Source organism: Dromiciops gliroides, chromosome 4, assembly GCF_019393635.1.
Source record: "Dromiciops gliroides isolate mDroGli1 chromosome 4, mDroGli1.pri, whole genome shotgun sequence".
Taxonomy (NCBI): Eukaryota; Metazoa; Chordata; class Mammalia; order Microbiotheria; family Microbiotheriidae; genus Dromiciops; species Dromiciops gliroides.
Genome location: NC_057864.1, coordinates 137,789,238 through 137,812,087, shown reverse-complemented (window position 1 = coordinate 137,812,087; position 22,850 = coordinate 137,789,238). Strand labels below are relative to the sequence as shown.

Genomic DNA, 22,850 nt, shown 5'->3' with positions numbered 1-22,850 from the left:
TAGCCAAAAAGGAAGTCGGTGTCTGATGCTGCTACACTGTCATTTGCATGGCCTGTGGACTTCTGGACTACAGTAAGCAGCTGACTAGAAGCTTTCAATACTTCACTATCAAGACTTCTTCCGTTGGTCATCTACAGGATTTATATGTGGACTTTGTTCTCAGTTGTACAAGCAGACCTGCTTTAGATGACCTCATAGAAAAGACTTTCTTCATTTCACATGGTATGAAAGATTTCAGATTCTCCCCTTTAATATTTAAAAACTGAAAGATGCTATGAAATTCCTAGTCCCATCCTGACCCTGGCCTAAACTTTCCATTGATTTAAAGGGAGCTGTGGGCTTAACGATTTTGAGAATAAATACCTGACTTGAATGATTCTAAGATGGTTTAATTCACCTATGTTCACCATATACATGTCTCACTGCTAGTGTATTTATACTCTTTTTGACACTGAACAGACCTGGGGCATCTTAGTAACTGAACTGGGCAAAAATCTGATCAAAATATTTCATAAGATGGGTTACTAAATTTCAGGTGATAATCAATGAGGAAAAAACACCCAGTCCATTTTAAGGAACATGATCCGTGCTCAAATAAATAACATATCAGTTTAATTAAAGAAAGGGTCTTTTAAAGGAAGACATCTAAAGAATTATTCTCTCTCTCTCTCTCTCTCTCTCTCTCTCTCTCTCTCTCTCTCTCTCTCTCTCTCTCTCTCTCTCTCTCTGATAAGCAGCTCTTCATTTTTCCCCTTAAATTTTATAGAGGATTAAGGTAAAATGAAAAAAAAATAATAAAATTGAGAATGTATGAATACATGCAGCAAAGAAAAGGAAAGAAAAGAAAAAAAAAAGGAGAACTCATTTGATCCTGGAAAAATAAAAAAGGCTTTCTTGGCCAAGAGTCTGTCTACCTACCAGACATCTAGCAGCATGGCCCCTGCAGAGGAGACTGAACTAATTATCACCAAAAGCTCTGTAAATTTAAAAAGAAAAAAGGTAAGAAAGACCAATACCTTTTTCTTTGCCTGCAACAGCTCCTGGTAGGCACTGGATCGTATGAAACGTGGGTAGGAATCACTTTTCATCAATTTGTAAATGTGCTCCTAAAAGGAAAGAATATTTTAGATTCTATTTTTTTGTGGATGTTTTAGAAAATCTAAAATGAAGAGAGTAAATAAGAATAAATACCACCACATGTCATCCAGGCATTAGGAGGAAGGATGGGACAGATCTGATGTGGACTAGATATAATAACAATAAAAATGATATCAATGGAAATAGTAATGAAGATGATGCTGATAAAATTCCTTATATTTCTAGTATGTCATAGTCTTGCACATATAGTATATTATCAATAAATTATTTTATGAAATGGCCCAGGTAGATATGGAGAATGCAAATTTGATTTAGTCATTTCTATAATAGAATGTATTGCAAGAGATCCAATATAGTAGTTTTGAACCCAATTATTTTGTTACAAATTATAAAGATAATTCTTTAGATATCCTCAGTTCCAAAGATAAACCTAATTGCTCCATGTGCCAAAATGCAAAACAGAATAAGCAATGATGCAGATCATTGTGCATCCCATTTTAATAGCTGTGGTCATAAGATTTACTCTGGCCCCAAGACTGCACAGTTTGGTATAGTTTACATGGCTTAGTAGGTGACATTCTCCTCGAGGATAGGGTCTGTTTTGTTTTCTATATTTTATCCCCAACACCTGGTATCATGCTTTATATAAAGCAGAGACTTATTTAGGACTCATTGGATTGAACAGGTATTTTTAATATACATTGTCCCAAAGCTGAATCCCCAGAACTATTCTGAAGGTCTTTCAGCTAGACCTTTACCTTATTTTGTTCTATAGATCCTATGATTTTACAAATTCTGATTGCAAGGAAGGAGGGAAGGAAAGAAGGAAGGAGGGAAGGATGGAGGGAAGGAAAGAAGGAAGGAAGGAAGGAAAGAAGGAAAGAAGGAAAGAAGGAAAGAAGGAAGGAAGGAGGGAAGGAAAGAAGGAAGGAAGGAAGGAGGGAAGGAGGGAGGGAAGGAAAGAAGGAAGGAAGGAAGGAAAGAAGGAAAGAAGGAAAGAAGGAAAGAAGGAAGGAAGGAAGGAAGGAAAGAAAGAAGGAGGGAAGGAAGGAAGGAGGGAAAGAAGGAAGGAAGGAAGGATGGAGGGAAGGAGGGAGGGAAGGAAAGAAGGAAGGAAGGAAGGAGGGAAGGAAAGAAGGAAGGAAGGAAGGAAGGAAGGAAGGAAGGAAGGAAGGAAGGAAGGAAGGAAGGAAGGAAGGAAGGAAGGAAGGAGGGAAGGAAAGAAGGAAGGAAGGAAGGAAGGAAGGAAGGAAGGAGAGAGGGAGGGAGAAACCTGTTGATACTTTAGCCTGGATTCGAAAACTTCCAGGTTTCCTAGATCTCAAAGCCTACACTAAAATGTCCAGGCTTTTAGGGTAGCCCAAGAATTCAACTAGTGCTAAGTCTGGGCTCCCTCAGACTAACAATGACTTGGGACTAGCCTGAATTGATTTTGTGGCTCACCCAATGGTGTCTACCAAACACCTCAGGGGAACTCTATGAGGACTCCACAAAAGAAGAAAAGGACTTCTATCCTAGCAGGAATTAAAATTTTCTCTTTTGCCCCATGCATTCTATAAAGTTTGAGCCCATTTCACCCTGGGTAAGGAGGGGTGGTTGTGTATTTTATACCAATTGTTTTTACTATACCACCTTAGTACTCTGTAATCCACTAAAAGTTAATTAATTCTCGTGTTATTGTGTCATTTCGTCATGTCTGACTCTGTGAACCCATTTGGGTGTTTTCTTGGCAAAGATACTGGAGTGGTTGCTATTTACTTCACCAGCTCATTTTACAGAAGAGGAAGTGAGGCAAACTGGATTAAGTGATTTCTCCAGGGTCACAGAGTTAGTAGATTTCTGAAGCTGAATTTGAATTCATGAAGATAAGTCCTTCTGATCCAAGCCCAGTGCTCTACCAGCTGTCCCACCTAGCTGCCAATTAACTAGCTGACAAATTTATAATGACTGGCTATTTACAATGAATAACAGAGAGGTGGGGGTTTCTGAACTAAAGTACTAGAAACTACTCCTAATCCCTCAGGGTTTCTTTTTGAACCTAGAGGGGAGAAATTGTAAATTATTCTCTAGGGACCCAATCTGACAGTCTGAGTGGGGATTGGAAGAATGACACCAGAGGGGGTACCATAGCAGGGTTGAGATGGAACTGGATCACAAGTATTAATATCGAGTTCAGTATGAAGAGTTATTTCTCTTGCTTCTGATTTAAGAAAAGAAATGTGTGAATTTATGTGTCTGGATACATGCATTTTTCTCTTTGTATGAATCACTAATATATTGTAATCTGTATTGGTGTAGGAAATTTAATCACTTATAGTAACCTACACCAATGCAATTACAGAGCCAGACTAACATACACACATATGTGTGTGTATATATATATATATATATATATATATATATATATATATATATATATATATATATATATATATATATATATATATATATATATATATATATATATATATATATATATATATATATATATATATATATATATACACATATATAAGAAAGAAGTCCCCATCCCCATCCCTCTCAATATGCATATTAGTATGTCTGTGATTTCATTGGTGTAAGGAACTATAAGTAAAGAACCTCTTCACACCAATGAAGACTAACAGTTTGAAACTCATAGTCTTCAGACACAGCCGAGGGCCCTCAAAAGTTGTGGCTTTCCTAGGGTCAAGTAGCCCAGCTGATCACTGGGGTATATGAATCCAGGTCTTTTTAACTTCAAGGCCATTATCTATATACAATGCAAAGCTGCTAAAATGCAACTAGCTCAATATAAAAAAAAAAAGGCATTCCAGTGTCAGGTGGTATTATGTTCTTTGAGAAAAGACTCATAATACTTTTGCTGAACTTCATATAATCAAGCTGATTTTCATTGATCCAGAAAAAGAAGAAACATTTCCGGACCTTAGGGAGATGTTTCCTTCCCATCTGACAAATTGCTTTCTCCATAAAGCAAAGCGGGAAAATGCTAAAATTTTGCCCTGAATTACTGGAAGAAAACAAATCTGCATTGGAATGGGCATTTGTGTCAGAATTTTTATAATTTTCTCACGCGTATTTCTGTCTCATTCAATTGTTTCCATATGGGAGAACATGATAGAGTCATTGGAGTTGAGATTGTGGCTTAGTCATTTAAACATATATTGACTTTTTACCTTCACTGCCTCTGTTTCCTCAATTCAGAGGATTGAGAGAAAATTGATTGTATACTGACTCTATCATAAAGAGACAAAGAGCTTCCCATGAGTACTACTTTAGTCTTAGTGTTTAATTTAAGGGGGAAAAAAAAGATTCTTTTTGTGGGTATTAGCTCTTGTAAAATAATTTGAAAACTTATGACATATATAGGTTTAAACATTAAAACGGCTAACCCTTAGGGGAACATTTTTCTTTAAAAGTTTTTTGTTTTCCTTTTTTTTCTGAAACATCATTTTTTAGGGGTCAGGGCATGGGAAGAAACAAACTAAAGTGGTTTCTAAGGTGGTACATGGAAATGTATGGGAGTGTGACTTGGAAGCCCCAGTCCTACCAGGAAATTGGTTGCCTAGTCAAGACACCATACTTCTCTGCCTCAGTTTCCCTTTATGTAAAATTAAGGGGTGGAACCCAAGGATTTCTCAGATCACTTGATTCTATGACAAGATCCTTGACTGCCCTGAAAAAAAGACTGTTGGACATTTGTACTGGGAATTTCTTTCCTTTACCCTCTCTCCATTACTTTTACATATTTGAATGAAAGGATTTTAGGAAGTGACAGCCCAAGCCTTTCTTTTTAATTTGTAGTTCTAGAGATATAGTTAGATTGGGCTTGACATAGCAAGTGAGCCTAATTAAATGTAATTATTTATAATAATACACATTTCAAAGCAGATATCCAGTTATTAAGGTAAGACTCTTCCTAGTTATTTATTCTTCTACTAGGGTGATGCAGAGATGGGAAAATAATTGTATTTTTCAATTACCTAGTAATCTCCTTCTTTCCCTGACCTATTTGCTGTTCTCCCTACAAGATTCAATGGGGGAGGAGGGGCAGCTAGGTGGTGCAGTGGATAAAGCACCAGCCCTGGATTCAGGAGGACCTGAGTTCAAATCCGGCCTCAGACACTTGACACTTACTAGCTGTATGACCCTGGGCAAGTCACTTAACCCTCATTGCCAAACAAACAAGATTCAGTGGAGGTGCCAAACTCAGCCCTTGCCTTAAGCGGCATACAAGACTGCCTAACGTAGCCAACCAGGTTAAAATATCATTAGGGAATGTTTAAGAAAAACAAATAAAAATACAATGCAATGCAAATAATGTTAATTTGTGATTTTCTAAGTTCATATATGGTCCTCACAATGGCATATTCCTTTTCCTGCCATTGTATAGGAGAGCACAGATTCTCCTCTCAGCCTGAAACCTCACTCCTTACCTCTACCTCTTGAAAACTGGAGCTTCTCTCATGAATTTGTTCAAATCCTACTTCCTATATAAGGTTTCTCCTGAACCTACCAGGATACCAAGCTTTCCAAGCTGCCAAATTACTTTGCATTTATTTTGTAAACATTTTTTTATTTATTGACCTGTGCATATGCTCTTTCCTTTTAGTATAATATAAGCATATTGAGGGCAGCGGTTGTTTCTCTTTCATTGTTGTATCCCTAGCTCTTAGCAGAGATGCTGGTATATAGTAGTTGCTAAATAGTACTTCGTTAATTGATATACAAAAATGAAGACTTAGACTCAATCAACAAGCTTCTTCTTAACTTTTCTCTAGCCTTTAACACTGTCATTCACCCCCTTCTCCTTGACGTTCTCTTTGATCTGTGTTCTCTTTCTACCCATCATCTGGCCAACTCTTTTTTTGGTGGGGCAATGAGAGTTAAGTGACTTGCCCAGGATCACACAGCTAGTAAGTGTCAAATGTCTGAGGCTGGATTTGAACTCAGGTCCTCTTGAATACAGGGCTGGTTCTTTATCCACTGCTCCACCTAGATGCCCTTTTGACCATTCTTTCTCAGTCTTCTTTCCTCATTTTTCATGTAAGACTTTATCCTGGCTCTCTTCTCTTCTCTTCTCTAACTATACCATTTAGCTTGGTGAGCTCATCAGATCCCAAAGTTTTAATTATCTCTATGCTGATGATTCTCAGATTCTCTATTTATCTGGCCCTAATCTCTCTCATGATCTCCAGTGGTCAGTAGGCATCTCAAACTAGATGTCCCATAAACATCCATCATAAACTCAAAATGTCCAAAAATAAAATCATTATCACCACCAACCCAAACACGACTCAAGTCTTCTCCTCTTTCGAACTTTGCTATACTGTTGAGGGCACTACCATTCTCCCAGTCACCCGGGCTTCACAACCTAGATATAGTCTTAACTCCTCACTCTTTTTTCACTGCCCCACCCCCATCCAATCAATTGTTAAGTTCTATTTCACTTTCCTAAATTCTCTTATATATGCCCCCTTTTCTCCTCTGACACTGCCACCACCCTGGTGCAAACCCTCATCATCTTATATCTGGACATTTTAGTAGCTTTTCATCTCAATTCTTTTTTTTTTTTCTTTTGGGGCAATGAGGGTTAAGGGACTTGACCAAGGGAGGAAGTATCAATACCCACTTTATAAAAGAATAATCTGCATTACAAAAGATTATGCCTGGGAAAAGCTTCCATCCTTTAGTAAATTCTCCTAAAGCATTTCAATTTCATTATATACAAAAACTAGAGGACTTACAGATACTGAAAGCCAAAATTACAGAAACTACCTTCAAATGAAGATGAATGGGGGGAAGGGGTGGGGCTCTTGAAATTACATGGATGAGAAAAGATAGTTGATTGACTCCATACTTTCAGACAAAGCTCTCTAAAGTCAACTCCTCCTGCTACTGACCTGAGCATCTTCAAATGTGTACCGTCCTGGCTCCTTCACATTTTGGGTGGTTTTGTCATAGCTTTTGGAATCCAAATTAATGGCACTGGGAGCCCCTGGAGCCAGAAATTCCTGCCATATTTCCTGGACTCGGGTGGGGACTTCTCGAATAGTTCTTTTCTTCAAGTCTTCCACTGCCAGCCAGAACCTATTGGGAATGAAACAGTACGCATTTACTTACTAGCTGGTTTCTGAAAATCCTTAATGCGCTACTTAGCCATGACACAAACAACAGGGAACAAAGTTCTCGGTTTCTCTTTTTTCATGATATCAAAATTGGCTGTTTTTTTAAATCCCTCTGGAAAAGCTTAAGAAAGGTAAGGAAGCATAGGTTGAATGAATACTTTTTCTTTGTAGTTTGTAAGACGAAGAGCATATTACTATTCAAAAAATGACTTTGTTAAGCTTCACATGTTAAGAGGGAATTAAAATGACAAAAACTCCCGTTTTGGAAACAATCCAAGCTCAAAGCAGGTCTGACAGAGCTCTGCCTCTAGCACAAGGCTCCAAGGCTTAGCAAAGGAGTAACAGGAAACTAGGGAACCATTCATCAGAAAGGATGGGGATAATGAATGCTGCTAAGGGAAAGTAGTATACAAACATTGTACCTGGGAAACTCTGAGGACTGAAGGGCAAAGGGACAGAACAAACCACATGATTTCATGTTCCTTAGCATCTTTCCTGGTTAAGTCAGGAAGGGAGTGGCTATGTAGAGACTTTTTTATTCCACCTAGGTCAAGAAATTCCTAAAACCATGAAGAGTCATGATGCTAGAGGTCCAAGACCCAAGATTACATAAGGTCCTACTCAGAGTGATTGTTGAATTATAGGTATGTAACAAGTAGAGGCCTGATGTACAAACCTTTATCTAGTTAAGGTTTGAAAGGCCCAAAGCACTGTAGAAATTTCTGTGTGATTGATTCTTAGATAAGATTTAAAGAGTTTGTAATTTAAACTGAAAAGAATGCATTTGGTCCAAGTAGCTGGTGATAACTATGAGAGAAGAATCTGGGAGTAGATCCATGGATGGTCTGGAAAGAAGTTAGGAAGACTTTGATGTTGTAACCCTGGGGCAAAGTCTGAGCCTTAGCTTCCCTGCCTTTAAAATTTAATGTTTTTAGTATTGAGCTTATAGAGTTATAAGACTCAGGTTATATATACATATATATAGATATAGATAGATAGATAGATATACATATACATATATTTGTATATGTATATATATAAAACCTTTAAAATAATATATAATAGCATTATAGTAGAGTGGTGCATTTCTTTATTGTTTTCCTTAATAATACCTTGTTAGGAGGCAGCTAGTTGGCACACTGGATAAAGCATCGGCCTTGGATTCAAGAAAACCTGAGTTCAAATTCGGCCTCAGACACTTGACACTTACTTGCTGTGTGACCTTGGGCAAGTCAATTAACCCTCATTGCCCCCCCCCATAATAATACCTTGTTAAATATGTAGCACTTAAAGAGCTTTATATACATTATTTCAATTGCTTTTCATGACAACCCTATGAAGTAGATGCTGTTATTGGCCCTCATATTACAGGTGAGGATACTAAGGCTCAGAGCAGTTATACGAGCTCCTCAGCTTCACACAGCTAGTAAATGTCTGAGGATGTATTCCAATCCCCATTTTCCTGACTCCAAATCCCAGGCTTTATTCACAAAGTTAAGGTTATGCTGCTTCTCTTACGTCTTCAATTATGCAAACTAGTTCTATGGAACATTTAAATAGTTACACTGTTGTTTTAATAGGGGCTTTATTTTTTTATAGAGAAAGCTTTTGTGTGGAAATTTTTCCTACCTCTTCTATGGTTAAACATTTTTAGATTAAATCTAAATGCTTGACCTACTCTCTTGGATTTTGAGAAGACAGACCGTACTTCTCTTGGGGAGTAGGGAAGAGAGGGCAGAGAAACCTGTGCTGCTGTAGTATCCTCTCCCCAGGAGAAGTTGAGGGTGACTTGCAGCAGAAGCAGAAATGTGCTCAAATGTGGCCCAGGAAGTTAGTTTATTGACAACACATGTGCAGGAAGGTGAATTTAGAATTCCCTGCGCAGTATGATCCAAAAATTTGGTCATTTAGTCAAAGAAGGGAGATTCTTGGGTAGCATGGGTTTTGGCAGTTGATTCATGGGTAACTCCATGTCTAAGAATTTCTAGGTTCCAGAATTTGTAGATTGGACATTCCAGAGAAGGAAGTTTTCTGTTGCAGTGTGTGCTTTGGTGACAGAACAGAGTCCACATAATTTCTATTGAGTTTCCTACTTGGAAAGAGCAAAGTTGTGTTGAGTTACTCGGACAATGCAAGTCTGAATGCTTATTCATCAGCTCTCAAAGTATATTTACCTTTGGGGAAGGTGGTATAAACCACAAAGTAATTCTACTTCGGTGCCTGTAGTGTTCCATATGACTAGTAGCAATAGAATATCTCCTGAAGAATATTGATGTTTTTATAAAAATGCAATTCTGTTTCAATAAGCTTGGTTAAAAGAACTGTGAAATTTCTCAAAGTTGATCCAGCCTACTCTCTCTCCTCTTCTTGTTTAATTCTGGGCCCAGCTCATTGTCCATCTGTAGCATCTGTCTTAGATATGTTTATACTAGTGGATGACCTGAAAGGTTGTTAATCCAAATTCTATCACAATTTTCTATGGCAACCCATAAAATTGAAATGCTTTAAGTTTAAAAACAAAAATATTTAGATGAAAAAGTAGTGAACTGAAAAAAGAATCCCCTAAACAATAGTTTATGTAAAAAATGGGTAATACAAACATTTTTGTAGAGTAACTCATAATGTAAATTATTATAGCCAATATTATTTCCAGTAAAAAATGTCCTAAAGGTCACCTCAGGAGTTGAAGTCGTTGAGAAAAGCTAAGGCCAACAAAAGAAGTCTTTCGGTTCTATTGGGTGAAAAAAAAAAGGATCAAAGGAGGGCTAAGAAGACTATGAGCAGAAGAAATAATGATAGCTGGCAATGGAGAAAAAGTACAGGTAGAGTGTGTGTGTGTGTATGCTTGTGTGTGTGTGTGTGTGTGTGTGCACGTGCGCGCGCGCACTCAAAGAAGACCAAAATGACATCACTAAGTTGGAGTCAAAGCATAGTGGCTGATCAGACCAATGCAAGTTTGGAAGGCTCTACCACAGGTCAGGCACAAATAGTCCATATGAACTTTTGGAGTGAAGATGGCTCTAAATTTGTGTATCTCAAGTTTCTTTTGAGCTACTGCAATTCTGCTTTGCTCATAGAGCACACTGTCTTCTTTGATGTGGGCACACCATACTGGGTGGCTCTATGCCAGTGTCTCCTATGTATCACAACTTATTCCAAAGTTCTTCAGAGAGACTTCAAGGGTGTCCTTGTATCATTTTCTCTCACCTCCCTCTGAGGGCTTGCCTTGTGTGACTACTCAGCAAAACAGTCTTTTAGGCAAATGTACATCCAAACAATATAATCAGCCCATTGGAATTGTGTTCTCTGCAGTAGAGTTTGAATTCTTGCAGTTTATATCAAGAAAGGACCTCAGTGTCCAGTACCTTATGTTGCTAGGTGATCTTCAGAATCTTCCTGAGATAATTAAAATGGAAGCAATTCAGTTTCCTGGCATGATGCTGGTAGACTGTCCAGGTTTCCCAGGAATACAACAATGACATCAGTACAATAGCTCTGTACAACTTCAGTCTCATATGCAACTTAATACCTCTTCTCTCCCACACTTTCCTTCAAAGCCTCCCAAACACTGAGTTAGTTTTGGCAATGTGTGTGTCAATCTCATCATCTATATGTACATCTCTGAAAAATATACTTTTAAGGTAAGTGAACTTATCCACAGTATTCAAAAATTCTCTATTGGCTGGATTGGATGTTTCTACATATAGATGCTATGGTGCTGGCTGGTAGAAAACCTTTGTTTTGTTGATGTTAATTGTCAAGCCAAAATTAACACAAGTAGCAGAGAACTGATCCATACTTTGCTAGATCTTAGCCTCAGAGGCTGTGCACTCAATAGTGCATAGTCATCTGCAAACAAAAAGTTGCCCACTAACTCCCTCCACTTTAGTTTTGGCTTGTAGCTTTTTCAAAGTAAATATTTTACCATCAGTGCAATAGCTGACTTTGATGCCATTTTTATCCTCATTGAAGGTGTCTGACAATATTGCTGAAAACATCATGCTAAAATCCATGGGGACAAGCATGCAGCCCTGCTTCATGCCATTGGTGACTAGGGAAGTGTGACAGCATCATCCATTATCCAGAATCTATGCAAGCAAACCATTGTAGAACTGGCATACAATGCTGTTGAACTTCTCTGAGCAACCAAATTTTGCCATGATCTTCCACAAGACTTCACAATTGATAGTATCAAGAGACTTGGTCAGATCAATTAACATTGTGCATAAAACTCTGTTTTGTTTTTTGGCATTTCTCCTGGAGTTGTGAGGCAGCAAACACCATATTGACTGTTCTTTGTCCTTTTCTGAAGCAACACTGGCTCTTGGGTAGATGGCCATCTTCCAAGTGAATTATTAGCCTATTAAGTAGGACTCTGCAAAGAATCTTGCCAGTAGTGACTGAGAGACCCCCCACACACACACACACGCACAACGATTATCACAGGACAACTTAGTTCCTTTTCCTTTATAGAGACAGATAATTGAGGCATCCTTGAATTCCTGAGGGATCACGTCTTCTTGCCATATCACCCAGAAGATTTCAGATCCCCTGCCTTGTAAATCTCATCTAGAATAGAATCAGCACCAGGTGCTTTGCCACATGAGAGGAGTTTAATGGCATTCAAAACCTTTTCTTCATTTGAAAATTTGGCTAGAGAGGGACTGACTTTAGCCTATGGTATATAGGCAATGGCTTCAGCATTGATTGATGACAGTCTATTGAGAATGCCATGGAAGCATTATGCCCATCTCTCTAGTATAATGTCCTTATCCCTACTCAACGTTGCTCCATCAGTACTGAATAGCTGAGATGCACCATAGATGTTTGGCTCATAAATACCCTTTAGGACATCATAAAGGGGCTTTGGATTGGTACTATCAGCACACAAAACTGAATTTCATCTGTCTTCTTACTGAGCCAAGAATCTTGAATCTCTCTGAGCTTCTCTTGCACTTTACTTTTGGTGAAGTTAAATGTTCCTTCTTAGAGAAGTGTGAACTATCTTGCCAATAAAGCCTGTGGGCTTCTCACTTTTTCTTTATTGGTTTCTGAATTCCCCCACCATTTTTATCAAATGAATGTTGTTTTCAAGTGTTCTGGCCCAGATGAGTAAATATGGTGCTGTACACCAAATCTCCGAAAGCTGGCCAAGATTGTTTTTGCTTTAGTGTTGCCAAATGTGTACACACACACACACACACACACACACACACACACACACACACACACACACACACACTTTTTTGTATTATTCTCTGCTAAAGAGAATGACTTTGGAGCAGAAATGAAAGAACAATACTGGTTAATAGGAAGTTGATCCCTAGGATAAAGAAAGGAGAGAGTAAGAGCAACTAGTTCTCTTTGAAAAATTCAAGTCAACTGACCAAGATTAATTGTAGTCTTGGATGCTGAAAGAACTAAGAGATCTGACTGCTAAGTCACTGACACTAAAATACCATGGATAACAGAAAAGAATTGAAATACTGGAACAGGGCAAATACTGTCCTAATTTTCAAAAAAGAGGAGAGAATATAATCTGTAAACCTTATAGGCCAGTGATCTTGACTTCCATTTCAAGAAAAAAATTAGAATGGATCATTAAAAAGCTGATTAGTAAACAACTTTCTTTACAGGTAGGGATGGTTACAAAAAACCCAGCATGAAGCATGGATAGATTCTATCATGCTAAAGTAACCTATTTCCTTTTTTTGTTTTTGACAGTGTTGTTAAACTGGTAGATTTGGCTAATGATGTAGATTTAGTTTACTTGAATGTTAGCAAATAATATGAGAAACTATTTCATTCTATTCTTATGGAAAAGATGGAGTGATATAGAGTAAAGAGTAAGAAGGATTCAGTACTAAAAGACTTGAGTAGTAGTTATTAATAGCTCAGTATCAAATTGGTATCTATATTTGGCTCTATTCTATTTAACATTTTTATCAGTATTGACATGACAAAAGCATAGATGGAATATTCATTACATTTGTAAATAGCACAAAACTAAGAAAAATAGCTAACAGGATGACAGGATTTTTTAAAAAATTGTGCTAAATCTAAAAATAAAACAAAACATAGATTTGTGTAACATATTATACTTAAGTTAATAAAATCAACCTCACAAGTAGAAGTTGGAAAGATGGCAATGCTTGGAAAAGATAAAGATAATTTTTTCTGGCTCCAGACTATATACTTTCTACCTCTTCTTCAATAGTTTTCTCACTGTGAAGATGCCTCTGCCCTGGTAGCCCCCTCCTTTGATTGACCAATTCTAGCCAAGGATAACCAATTAAGGAAGTACCTGGGCTATCCATGCTTATGTCTCACTCAGCTCCATTCTTGACTTTTCAGAATTTTTATATTGCCCCTCACAGATATGCTGCATTTTATTTGTTATTTCCCCCTATTAGGATGTAAGCTTCTTGTGGACCAGGAATACCTTTTTCATTTTATTTTTATTTGTATTCCCAGTGCTTAGCAAAGTGCCTGGCCAATTGTATGTGCTAAAAATGTTCTCGTTTTTTTTTTTTTCTCTCTCTCTCTCTCTCCATCTCTCTCTGTTCTGTTTCTTTCTGTCTTTCTGTCTCTGTCTCTCTGTTTCTGTCTATCTCTCTCCATCTCTCTGTTTCTCTTTCTCTGTCTCTCTTTCTCTCCATCTCTCTCTATTTCTGTATCTATCTTTCTCTGTCCCTCTGTCTCACTCTGTCTCTTTGTCTTTCTCAGTAGACTACAAACTCAATATAAATCAATAGTGTGATGTGGAAGCCATCACAGCTCATCAGATCTTGGGCCATTCCCAGGAATAAGGAAGTAGTAGTCTCTCTGTACTCTACCTGGGTCAGACTATATCTAGGGTATTATATCCATTTCTGTGGGGCCCAGTTTAAAAGGGACATTAGTATACTGGAAAGCATCTAGAGAAATGCAATTAGAATGACAAAGGACCTTTATTTCATCTAACATCAAGATCATTTGAAGGAGTTGGCATGTCTAACCTGAAGATAAGGAGGGAGGGAGTGTACAAATAATAGTTGTCTTCAAGTATATGAAGGGCTTTTAAGTGGATTAGAGATTAAATTTATTCTGTTTGACCCTGGTAGCAAACCAGTATCAACAGGTGGAAGTTGTAAATCCGTAAATGTAGGCTTAATATAAGGAATAAACATATCAAAAATCATATCTGTGCAAAAATTTAGAAAGGGCTTCCTCATTTTGTTGGGTTCTTGACATTGAAGGTCTTCAAATAGAGGCTGGATGACTGACTCATTGGAATGTTACGATAGGGATTCCTTTAAGGTATTGGTTGGATCAAGTGGCCACTAAATTCACTTCCAATTTTGCAATTCTCAGATTTTGTGTTATTAATTTAAAGCACATATTGGTAATAAACCTCACTAAGTTGTTTTAAAGTTTCTTAGAATCAGAAAAATGTGTTTGTATGTGTATATATATCCTGTGATTTGGGGTACTATTAGTAATAAACACAAATAATTTTAAATGATTTTATTGTGAAGGCTTAGTTTAAGTTTTAGTTAAAATGAATTGTTCTGCCATTTCAAAAAAAAAAAGGTTGAAAACCAATGGATCATAGTTGGAGTTATTCCTAATCTTCACTGAAATGTTAATGGAGATAAGCAGGGTTCCTTTCCTAAATTCGGGAGCCCTTTATCATTTACTCTTTTCTCCTTCTCCCTCTCTTTCTTCTCCTTTTGCTTCTTCATTGTCATCGTCTTCATCATCTTTTCTTTTTTTGTCTTCTTTCTTTTTTCTGTCTCTCTGTCTCTGTCTCTGTCTGTGTGTGTGTCTGTCTGTCTTTCTCAAACATTTGCTGAACACTTACTATGTGCCAAGAATTGCGCTCTGGGGATGCAAATACAAGAAAAAAAAGATAGTTCATATTTTCAAAGAACTTGTATTCTAGCAGAGGAAGACAAAAGGTACAGAGAAGATGGAAAGCTGTAGTAAGGTGGTGTGAGGGTTCTGGTGAGGAGTTAGAACAAGTCAGGAAAATTAGTTTGGCTGAATGATGAAGTGAGTATGGCTGGAGCTCTTTGTGAAATGGTGATCCTGGCCACAGATTCTCCAAAAAGGAAAGTAGACAATGGGAAGCAGCATCACCCAATACTTCTATTATCCAGATGATCATGAGTTTCCCTTACCTTTAATCACCCTGAGACACATACATACATTTCTTGCAGGTAGACCTATGAGATCCTGGTAAGGGTTGTCAATAAAGGGAAATTAATTTACATGTCTGAGAAACTATAAATTAGTTTTCTGCCTCTACTTACTTCATATAGTCATCTTAGACCATTCCCTGACAGTTTCAAATACAATCCACAACAGACGATTCCTTATTTTTGATTTTCCATGAAGCTCATGTAGAATGTGGAACTGCATGACAATTACAGACTTCTGATTACCATTCTCAGGGTGTGTTTGTGGTTATCCTGGACAGTCTTTGGAATGTTAGGCATGTCCATTCAAAGACAGAGGGTGATTTGAGGCCACAGTATAAAGGAGGGAACACAGAATTTTTATTCCTCAATGACTTGAATATTCTTCATATGAGGATCTGTAAAAACTTCTTGCAGAAGTTGTGTCAATGCCAATGATTGCTTGGTTTCACTGAAAGGAAAAAAATCTATAGAACTTTTAAGAGAGGGAATTTAAATTTCACAAGAATACTTAAGTCTATAAAAAGTTAAAGAGCATATAGAGTTTCCAGAGAAAAATAGTGGGGAAGCTTAAAAAATTGCATTTTAATGTGCTAGAAAGTCAGGACTCATGTTAATGGTCTTAAAACTGTCAAAGAACATAGCAGTGACTCAGAGTAAAACTACGATTCATTTCCAGGTGTCACTTAAGTTATGAGACTTCCAAAATATGTGAAAATAACATTTATACCAGATGTGAAGGTTGAATGCAATTGTTCACCTGTCACACTCTAAGTTCAGTTGGTATCTGCTGCCAGCTGCAGGCTTGCTATTTTGACATTTGCAAGGTAAAAAACTTCCACCTCTTAGATTTTCCCCAAAGTAGATGGTAGATCCATTTAACATCAGTTCTCCTTCCTCCCTCGCTATATCACCATGCCCACCTTTGATTCGAAAGTGCTAGGAAAATGAATACCTACACAGATATTATTTTTACCAATATGAATACTGTAAATTATGACTGAGTTGGTTGGTTGAGGATCATCAACTCCAATAGAATTCAGGTAAACACCTGCACTTGCTCATTGCATCCATTCTAGGTCTAGAAAAAAATATTGCAAAATAAAAATCGAAAGAATATAAAGCCAAAATGATGACTGAACCAAAAATTGTGATATATGAGTGATGCTTGGGATGGACAGGCAGGTGGTATGTGCCATTCTTATGAAATTAAGTTCACCAAGTAAAGTGTGGGGACATATTGTTCTGAGAAGCGTCTAAAATTTCTAATGTATTAAGTGGATAGTTGATTGTGGACAGCTCAGTGGCACAGTAGATAGAGTAGAGGCCTGGAGTCAGGAAGACTCACCTTCATGAATTCAGATAAGGCCTCATACACTTACTAGCTGTATTACCTTGAGCAAGTCACTTAACCCTGCTTACCTCATTTTTCTCATCTTCAAAATGACTTGGAGAAGGAAATGACAAACCATGCCACTATCTTTGCCAAGAAAACCCCCAAAATGACTGAACAGCAACAACAAATATTGGATTGTGTTATCTATTTTCCTTCTCTGGCAAGTGATGGAGAAGCATCAGTGATATAAAAAGAAATAAGTTTTTTGTTCCTTGGGGTAGAAAAAAAAAGATTTACTGCAGTACATAAGAAAATAATTTCTCTTTCAATTACATTATAAGATCAAAGAAATTAGACTTTTACCTCAAATTTTCTGAACTGAATTCTGACTCTAGAAATTTGAGAAACTGTTCTCTCCCAACTGGATCTTTCAATGCTTCATCCATGCCAAAACCCCATCGTTTAACTCTTTGCTGGCCAGGTTCTTTGCTGTAGGTACAAAACAGGTCAACAAAATTATTCCACCATAAATTCTTTTTTCCACTTTTCTAGTACAACCCCATTTATCCTAATAAGTCAAATTAATGTTGAAGTTTTAGCCTTTAAATCCTCCTCATCCTTCATTTAGTTAAGTGTATTTAAAGATAAATGGAGCTATAAGTATATAGTCACAGTGTGAAAAAGATAGGGGATCAGACAGTAGTGAAGTGTGTAGAGTGAGGAAGAGAAGTACATGCCTGTTGTCCCTGCTACCAGAGAAGCTGAGGTTGGTAGATTTCTTGAGATTGAGTGTTCAGAAGTGCAATGTGCTAAGCAGATCAAGTAGCTGCATTGTTCAGCCCAAATCTGGTGAATTTCCAGAAATGGGAGGGGGTGGCTGCCACACTGCCTAAGGAGGAGCAATCTAGCCCTTTTCAGAAGATAATGGACTAGGTCAAATCCTTCATGTCAATCAGAGATGGAGTGAGACTGTTAGTAGCCCAAGTACTTATATCCTGGGCAAGATAGAGAGAGAGAACCAGTGTGGTTTTTGTTTTGTTTTGTTTGTTTGCTTGCTTGTTTGTTTGTTTTTAAAGTATGGGAATGGGAATCAAGAGATATGAATTCTTTTTTTCTTTTTTTTTTTTTTGCGGGGCAATGGGGGTTAAGTGACTTGCCCAGGGTCACACAGCTGGTAAGTGTCAAGTGTCTGAGGCCGGATTTGAACTCAGGTCCTCCTGAATCCAGGGCCAGTGCTTTATCCATTGTGCCACCTAGCAGCCGAATTCTAGTCTCTGGTACTCTAACCCTAACTAGGTGACATCTAACCTCTCCCTCTGTATCTTCATCTGTAAGGGGGTTTATTGACTCATGTATAAGGTTCCTTACAGTTTAAAAAAAAAGCTATAGAATACATAATAAATCAGACTGGGCTTGCTAAAATAGTTATCGATCACTGGCTGAATTTAGGAGAGAAGGAAGGTCATGAAATCTGCTTAGGGATATATACCACACTAATTCCTCACTTGATAAAGTGAGGTGCTATTTAGTGACTTCAGTCTAGTACTATATACTGCTGTTATCCAGGTACCTTCTCCACCTATGTACTTTTAGATGATTCTTCCTCTAGCTATAATATAAAGGGCAGAATAGGGAAATTCTGAACAGGTTTTCAGCTTTGCCCAGAGGCTTATCTGTACAGTAAATATATAAATGCATCTTTGAATTTTCTCATATATTATATATGCTATAAGCACAGTATATACACATATATACTGTAGTATATAGATTATATATATATAATAAATGGTGTATAATTATAGTATATAATATATGATGTTATATAGCTTTCTTCCTCCCCCCACCCCCACCCCCATTAAGGTTAACCAAAACCAAAATGCTTTTATTTCAGATCAAAATTTCAATCACTTAAGAAGTATTGCTCAAATTATTTGGATTATGCTCAGGGATAACTTTAAGTCATGTACTAAATGGGTGTTCATAGATTAGGGATTACTGGAATTTGATGTAGAAAGTGCTTCAGGAACTAATCATGTTGGATCAGAAAGAGAAATCCCCATTTTTTTTGTAAGTCTGTAAAACCATTGTGCCTTATGCCTCTGCAGCCTATGGAAGTAAGTGTCAGGGATTACAGTTCCCAGAAAAATAAATCCAGTTTAAAGGAACAAAGGGAAGAAAAATATATTACTGACCACCATATTCCTATAGGAAATCTAATGATTCTTAAAATGCATAAACTCTAGGATTCTCCTCCTATGGAAGCAAACCCTGAGATGAAGCATAACATTTTGGTGGGAGGAAAAGTAAAGAGTTACCAACCTTGCTTCAAGTTCCCAGAAAGTGGTATCATCTGACATCCATGGATTAGAAGGGTCAGGTGGCACAAGAAAGGGGTCATATTCGACATACTGTTCTGTGTAGCTTAGTAGACTAGGAGCAAGCAAAAGAAGCACATACTTACAATCTTCTAGTTTCTCTAGGTATAATCCAACATAATTCAAATGAACTAGATTTAAAGACATTTGACCAAGAAATTCTACTTATTCAAGACTATAACAGGAAACTCAAATTTCATGCCATTTTAATACTTCCACAATTCTATCTTGTATACATGGACTCATTTTGTTTATTAATGAACTCAGAAGACTGTTAATAATAGCAATAGTGATATTGATTACCAATAAAGTACTGATAACTAGGTGTATACTGACAAATATCTAACAGCTGGCTCCAAAAAAAAAAAAAACCCACACACATGCATGAGATACTTTTCAGTTTAATATACATTATTAACATTTTCTCTATCACTTTCTTTCTAGTCAATCAACACAATAATATTTGCTTTTTTTTTTTTTTTTTTTTGGTGAGGCAGTTTGGGGTTAAGTGACTTGCCCAGGGTCACACAGCTAGTAAGTGTTAAGTGTCTGAGGCCGGATTTGAACTCAGGTACTCCTGACTCCAGGGCCGGTGCTCTATCTACTGCGCCACCTAGCTGCCCCAATATTTGCTTTTTATTTGTAGTTTGCCAATTCCTGAAGTGTAATGCTCACATTGAAAATTCACAATTGGGTCTTCTGAGCCAGTAGGAGTTAGCTCCAGCACACCTGTGAAGTCATATCTCCTATTCACCCTCTTTCTCCCTGCTAATGAAGTGACTGTCTCACCAGTTGATTGAAAACTGAGCATTTCTCACATATGAAGTGTTAAAATAAAGATTTTAAAGTTCCATCAAAGGATCAAAGCTTTCAAGCTAGAAATTATTTGAGAAGTTATCTATTCTAATTCTCTCACTTTAAAGGTGAGGAAATTATGGCTCAATAAAATGACATAATGTGTCCAAGATCACACAAAGTAGTATGGGTAGGATCTGAACCCAGGTCTTCTCACTCTGCATACAGCATTCTTTCCATTAGAGGCAGTTGGGTGGAGTAGTAGATAGAGTGCTGGTGGGAAGTCAGCAGCACCTGAGTTCCACTATGGCCTTAGATTTAATCTGGTTTGATCAAACAAGGCATCACACTAGCTGTGTTGACCCTGGGCAGTTCACTTAACCTCGGGTCAGGTTGTTGTGACAATCAAGTGCTTGGCACATAGTAGGTGCCTAAAAATGCTTGTTCCATTCCCTCCTATGATGGTAAAAACAATACAACCATTTGAATTATGAAGAATGGATCTTCTGTGTGTAAGGGAAATAGATAAAATTTTGTCCTGTGGCTCAAATATAGAAAGTCATTTATTAAGAGAGTAACATAGGAACTATATATAATTTACAAAAAAAACCCTTCCCTTTTTTAGTTTTTAAATTTTATTTATTTTATTCTGAACTTAAGAAATAAAACAAGCATTTCCATAACATAGTAGAATAGAAAAAAGATGATTGTACATGAAATTGCAAATCTAAAACTTGCTATTCCTTTTAGATATATAATCAAGTTATCATATAACGTTTTTCCTTTTTTCTTTCTTCCTTCCCCTGCTATCCTAGAGATAGCTACTAGTAGACAAAATATATATATATATATGTGTGTGTGTGTGTGTGTGTGTTTGTGTGTGTATGTATGTATATATCTATATCTATACATACATACATATACATATACCTATGAGTATAAAACCATTCTATACATACTTCTGTTTATCAATTCTTTCTTTCTCTGGATACTTCATACGTCCTTTGTAGTTAATTTGGATATTTATAATAGTCAAAATGACTTAGTCACTCAAAGTTATTATTTTTTTTTCTTTCTTTTTTTTTTATGGGGCAATTGGGGTTAAGTGACTTGGCCAAGGTCACACAGCTAGTAAATGTCAAGTGTCTGATGCCGGATTTGAACTCAGGTCCTTCTGAATCCAGGGCCAGTGCTTTATCCACTGTGCCACCACTCAAAGTTATTCTTAAAATAATATTGTTCTTACTGTATTTAAATTTAAGCAGGAAACTGGGAACTTCACTCCTATTTGGAATAAAGGGATTCAGATCTCAGTCTGTATCATACCTGGAGCTAAAATTGAGATGCTTTCCATACATGTGGGGATACAAGCAAGGAATTATCATTCCATCCAGGCATCTCAGCTTCTTTTTCTACTTTTTCTGAGAAGTCTTGAATTATTCACTTCAGATTTATCCTGTAACACCACATTTCCCTGCCACCTTTGATACATTTCCTTTCTATATTTAGTTTATGACTTTAAAAGGGCAACATCTTAAAATCCTTACCTATCAGCAACTTTGGACATTTTTAACCGATGTCTGTCTAACTGTATTTGCCAGTATTTTATCTGGAAAAAAAGAAAAGGAGAAGAAACAGTTCCAGGGGTGATAGATATTTTCCTCTACTCACACAGCTTCCATTTCAAAATTTTGAATCTGAGCAGTGATGAACTGACATTTGATGAATTCCGTTTTAAAAAGAATCAAATCAGTAGCATTTAATGGAAGCAACACCCTTCTTCAAGGAACTAATTTATTCCTAGTACAATCTTCTTATGAGAACTGAAGCCAGTACGATCATAGTTGAATCCACCATGTACAGACAAAAAAAATTGTTAAACATTCTGCCTAATTTAATAAAAGAAGGCATTTTTTTTCCTTAAAGAGCAAATGATTTCTTCAATATCCCATTGAGTAAAACAAAAAGGAGATTCCTATTTTAATCAATATTTCATTCAAAAATGAAATTCATTCATCATTTGTAGCTTTCAACCTTTTATTCAATTCTGACTCACTGCCTTTGAAGGCCAGACAAATGAAACATCAGAAGCACATGCTTAGAAAAATATCTTATCTCCAAATCCCTCCATCTGCCTTGATTGACCACCCCTGTACACAAAATCAAATGAATAAAACTTTTGATTAAAAGGCTTTCCATGGAAACAATTTTTAATAATGCATTGCTTCACATAGACTAAAAATCCATTAGGAAAAGGTTTATAATGCTTACACTATTGTTTAGTACAAAACCAAGTCTACTGTTAATAATCCTTCTTTCTATAAGCTCATGCACAGGAGAGTATTAGGAGGAAGAGAGCCAAATACAAAGAAAAACAAAACACAAAATGAAGTTGGTGATTGAAACAATCTAAGGCACCCTGTTATTAATCAACTGCAGAATTGGAATGTCAGTATTTAAAAAAAAGGATGCCAAAGTCTTCAAGTTTCTCAGTTTTTATTCAGCATCACCCAAGGGGAGATGGTGTATCTTAGCCACAAGACATGTCAGTTAGTAGAGAGATTCCCTAGAGTAATGCACATGTGGTTTATGAGACTTTACAACTATACTAGTTTAATTTATCATTCCTATCTGGCTTCCTCTTTTCTGGATAAATGATTTTTCAAGCAGCCTCCTTATAATTAATTTGGTTTCCCAAGTATTTTGACACCAGAAATGGCTGTGCTGGAAAATTATCTTCTCCATTAAATGAGATAATATTTGTAAAACTCTTTCTTTCCTTCTTTCCTTCTTTCCTTCTTTCTTTCTTTCTTTCTTTCTTTCTTTCTTTCTTTCTTTCTTTCTTTCTTTCTTTCTTTCTTTCTTTCTCTCTCTCTCTTTCTTTCTTTCTTTCTTTCTTTCTTTCTTTCTTTCTTTCTTTCTTTCTTTCTTTCTTTCT

The 22,850-nt window shown here is 36.9% G+C and overlaps 1 protein-coding gene across 6 annotated transcripts in view; it reads right to left on the bottom strand.

Moving 5' to 3' along the window:
* Positions 1–22,850, bottom strand: part of RGS7 (regulator of G protein signaling 7) — a 667,489-nt gene that overhangs the window by 40,015 nt on the left and 604,624 nt on the right. For all 6 annotated transcript variants that reach the window (XM_044002222.1, XM_044002224.1, XM_044002218.1 and 3 more), the window contains exons 12-16: positions 21,460–21,521; positions 19,062–19,172; positions 17,106–17,231; positions 7,002–7,188; positions 1,017–1,106 (exon numbers count right to left, since the gene is read on the bottom strand). In XM_044002222.1, coding sequence (XP_043858157.1) covers positions 1,017–1,106; positions 7,002–7,188; positions 17,106–17,231; positions 19,062–19,172; positions 21,460–21,521 — 576 coding nt within the window. The remainder of the gene's footprint in view (positions 1–1,016; positions 1,107–7,001; positions 7,189–17,105; positions 17,232–19,061; positions 19,173–21,459; positions 21,522–22,850) is intronic.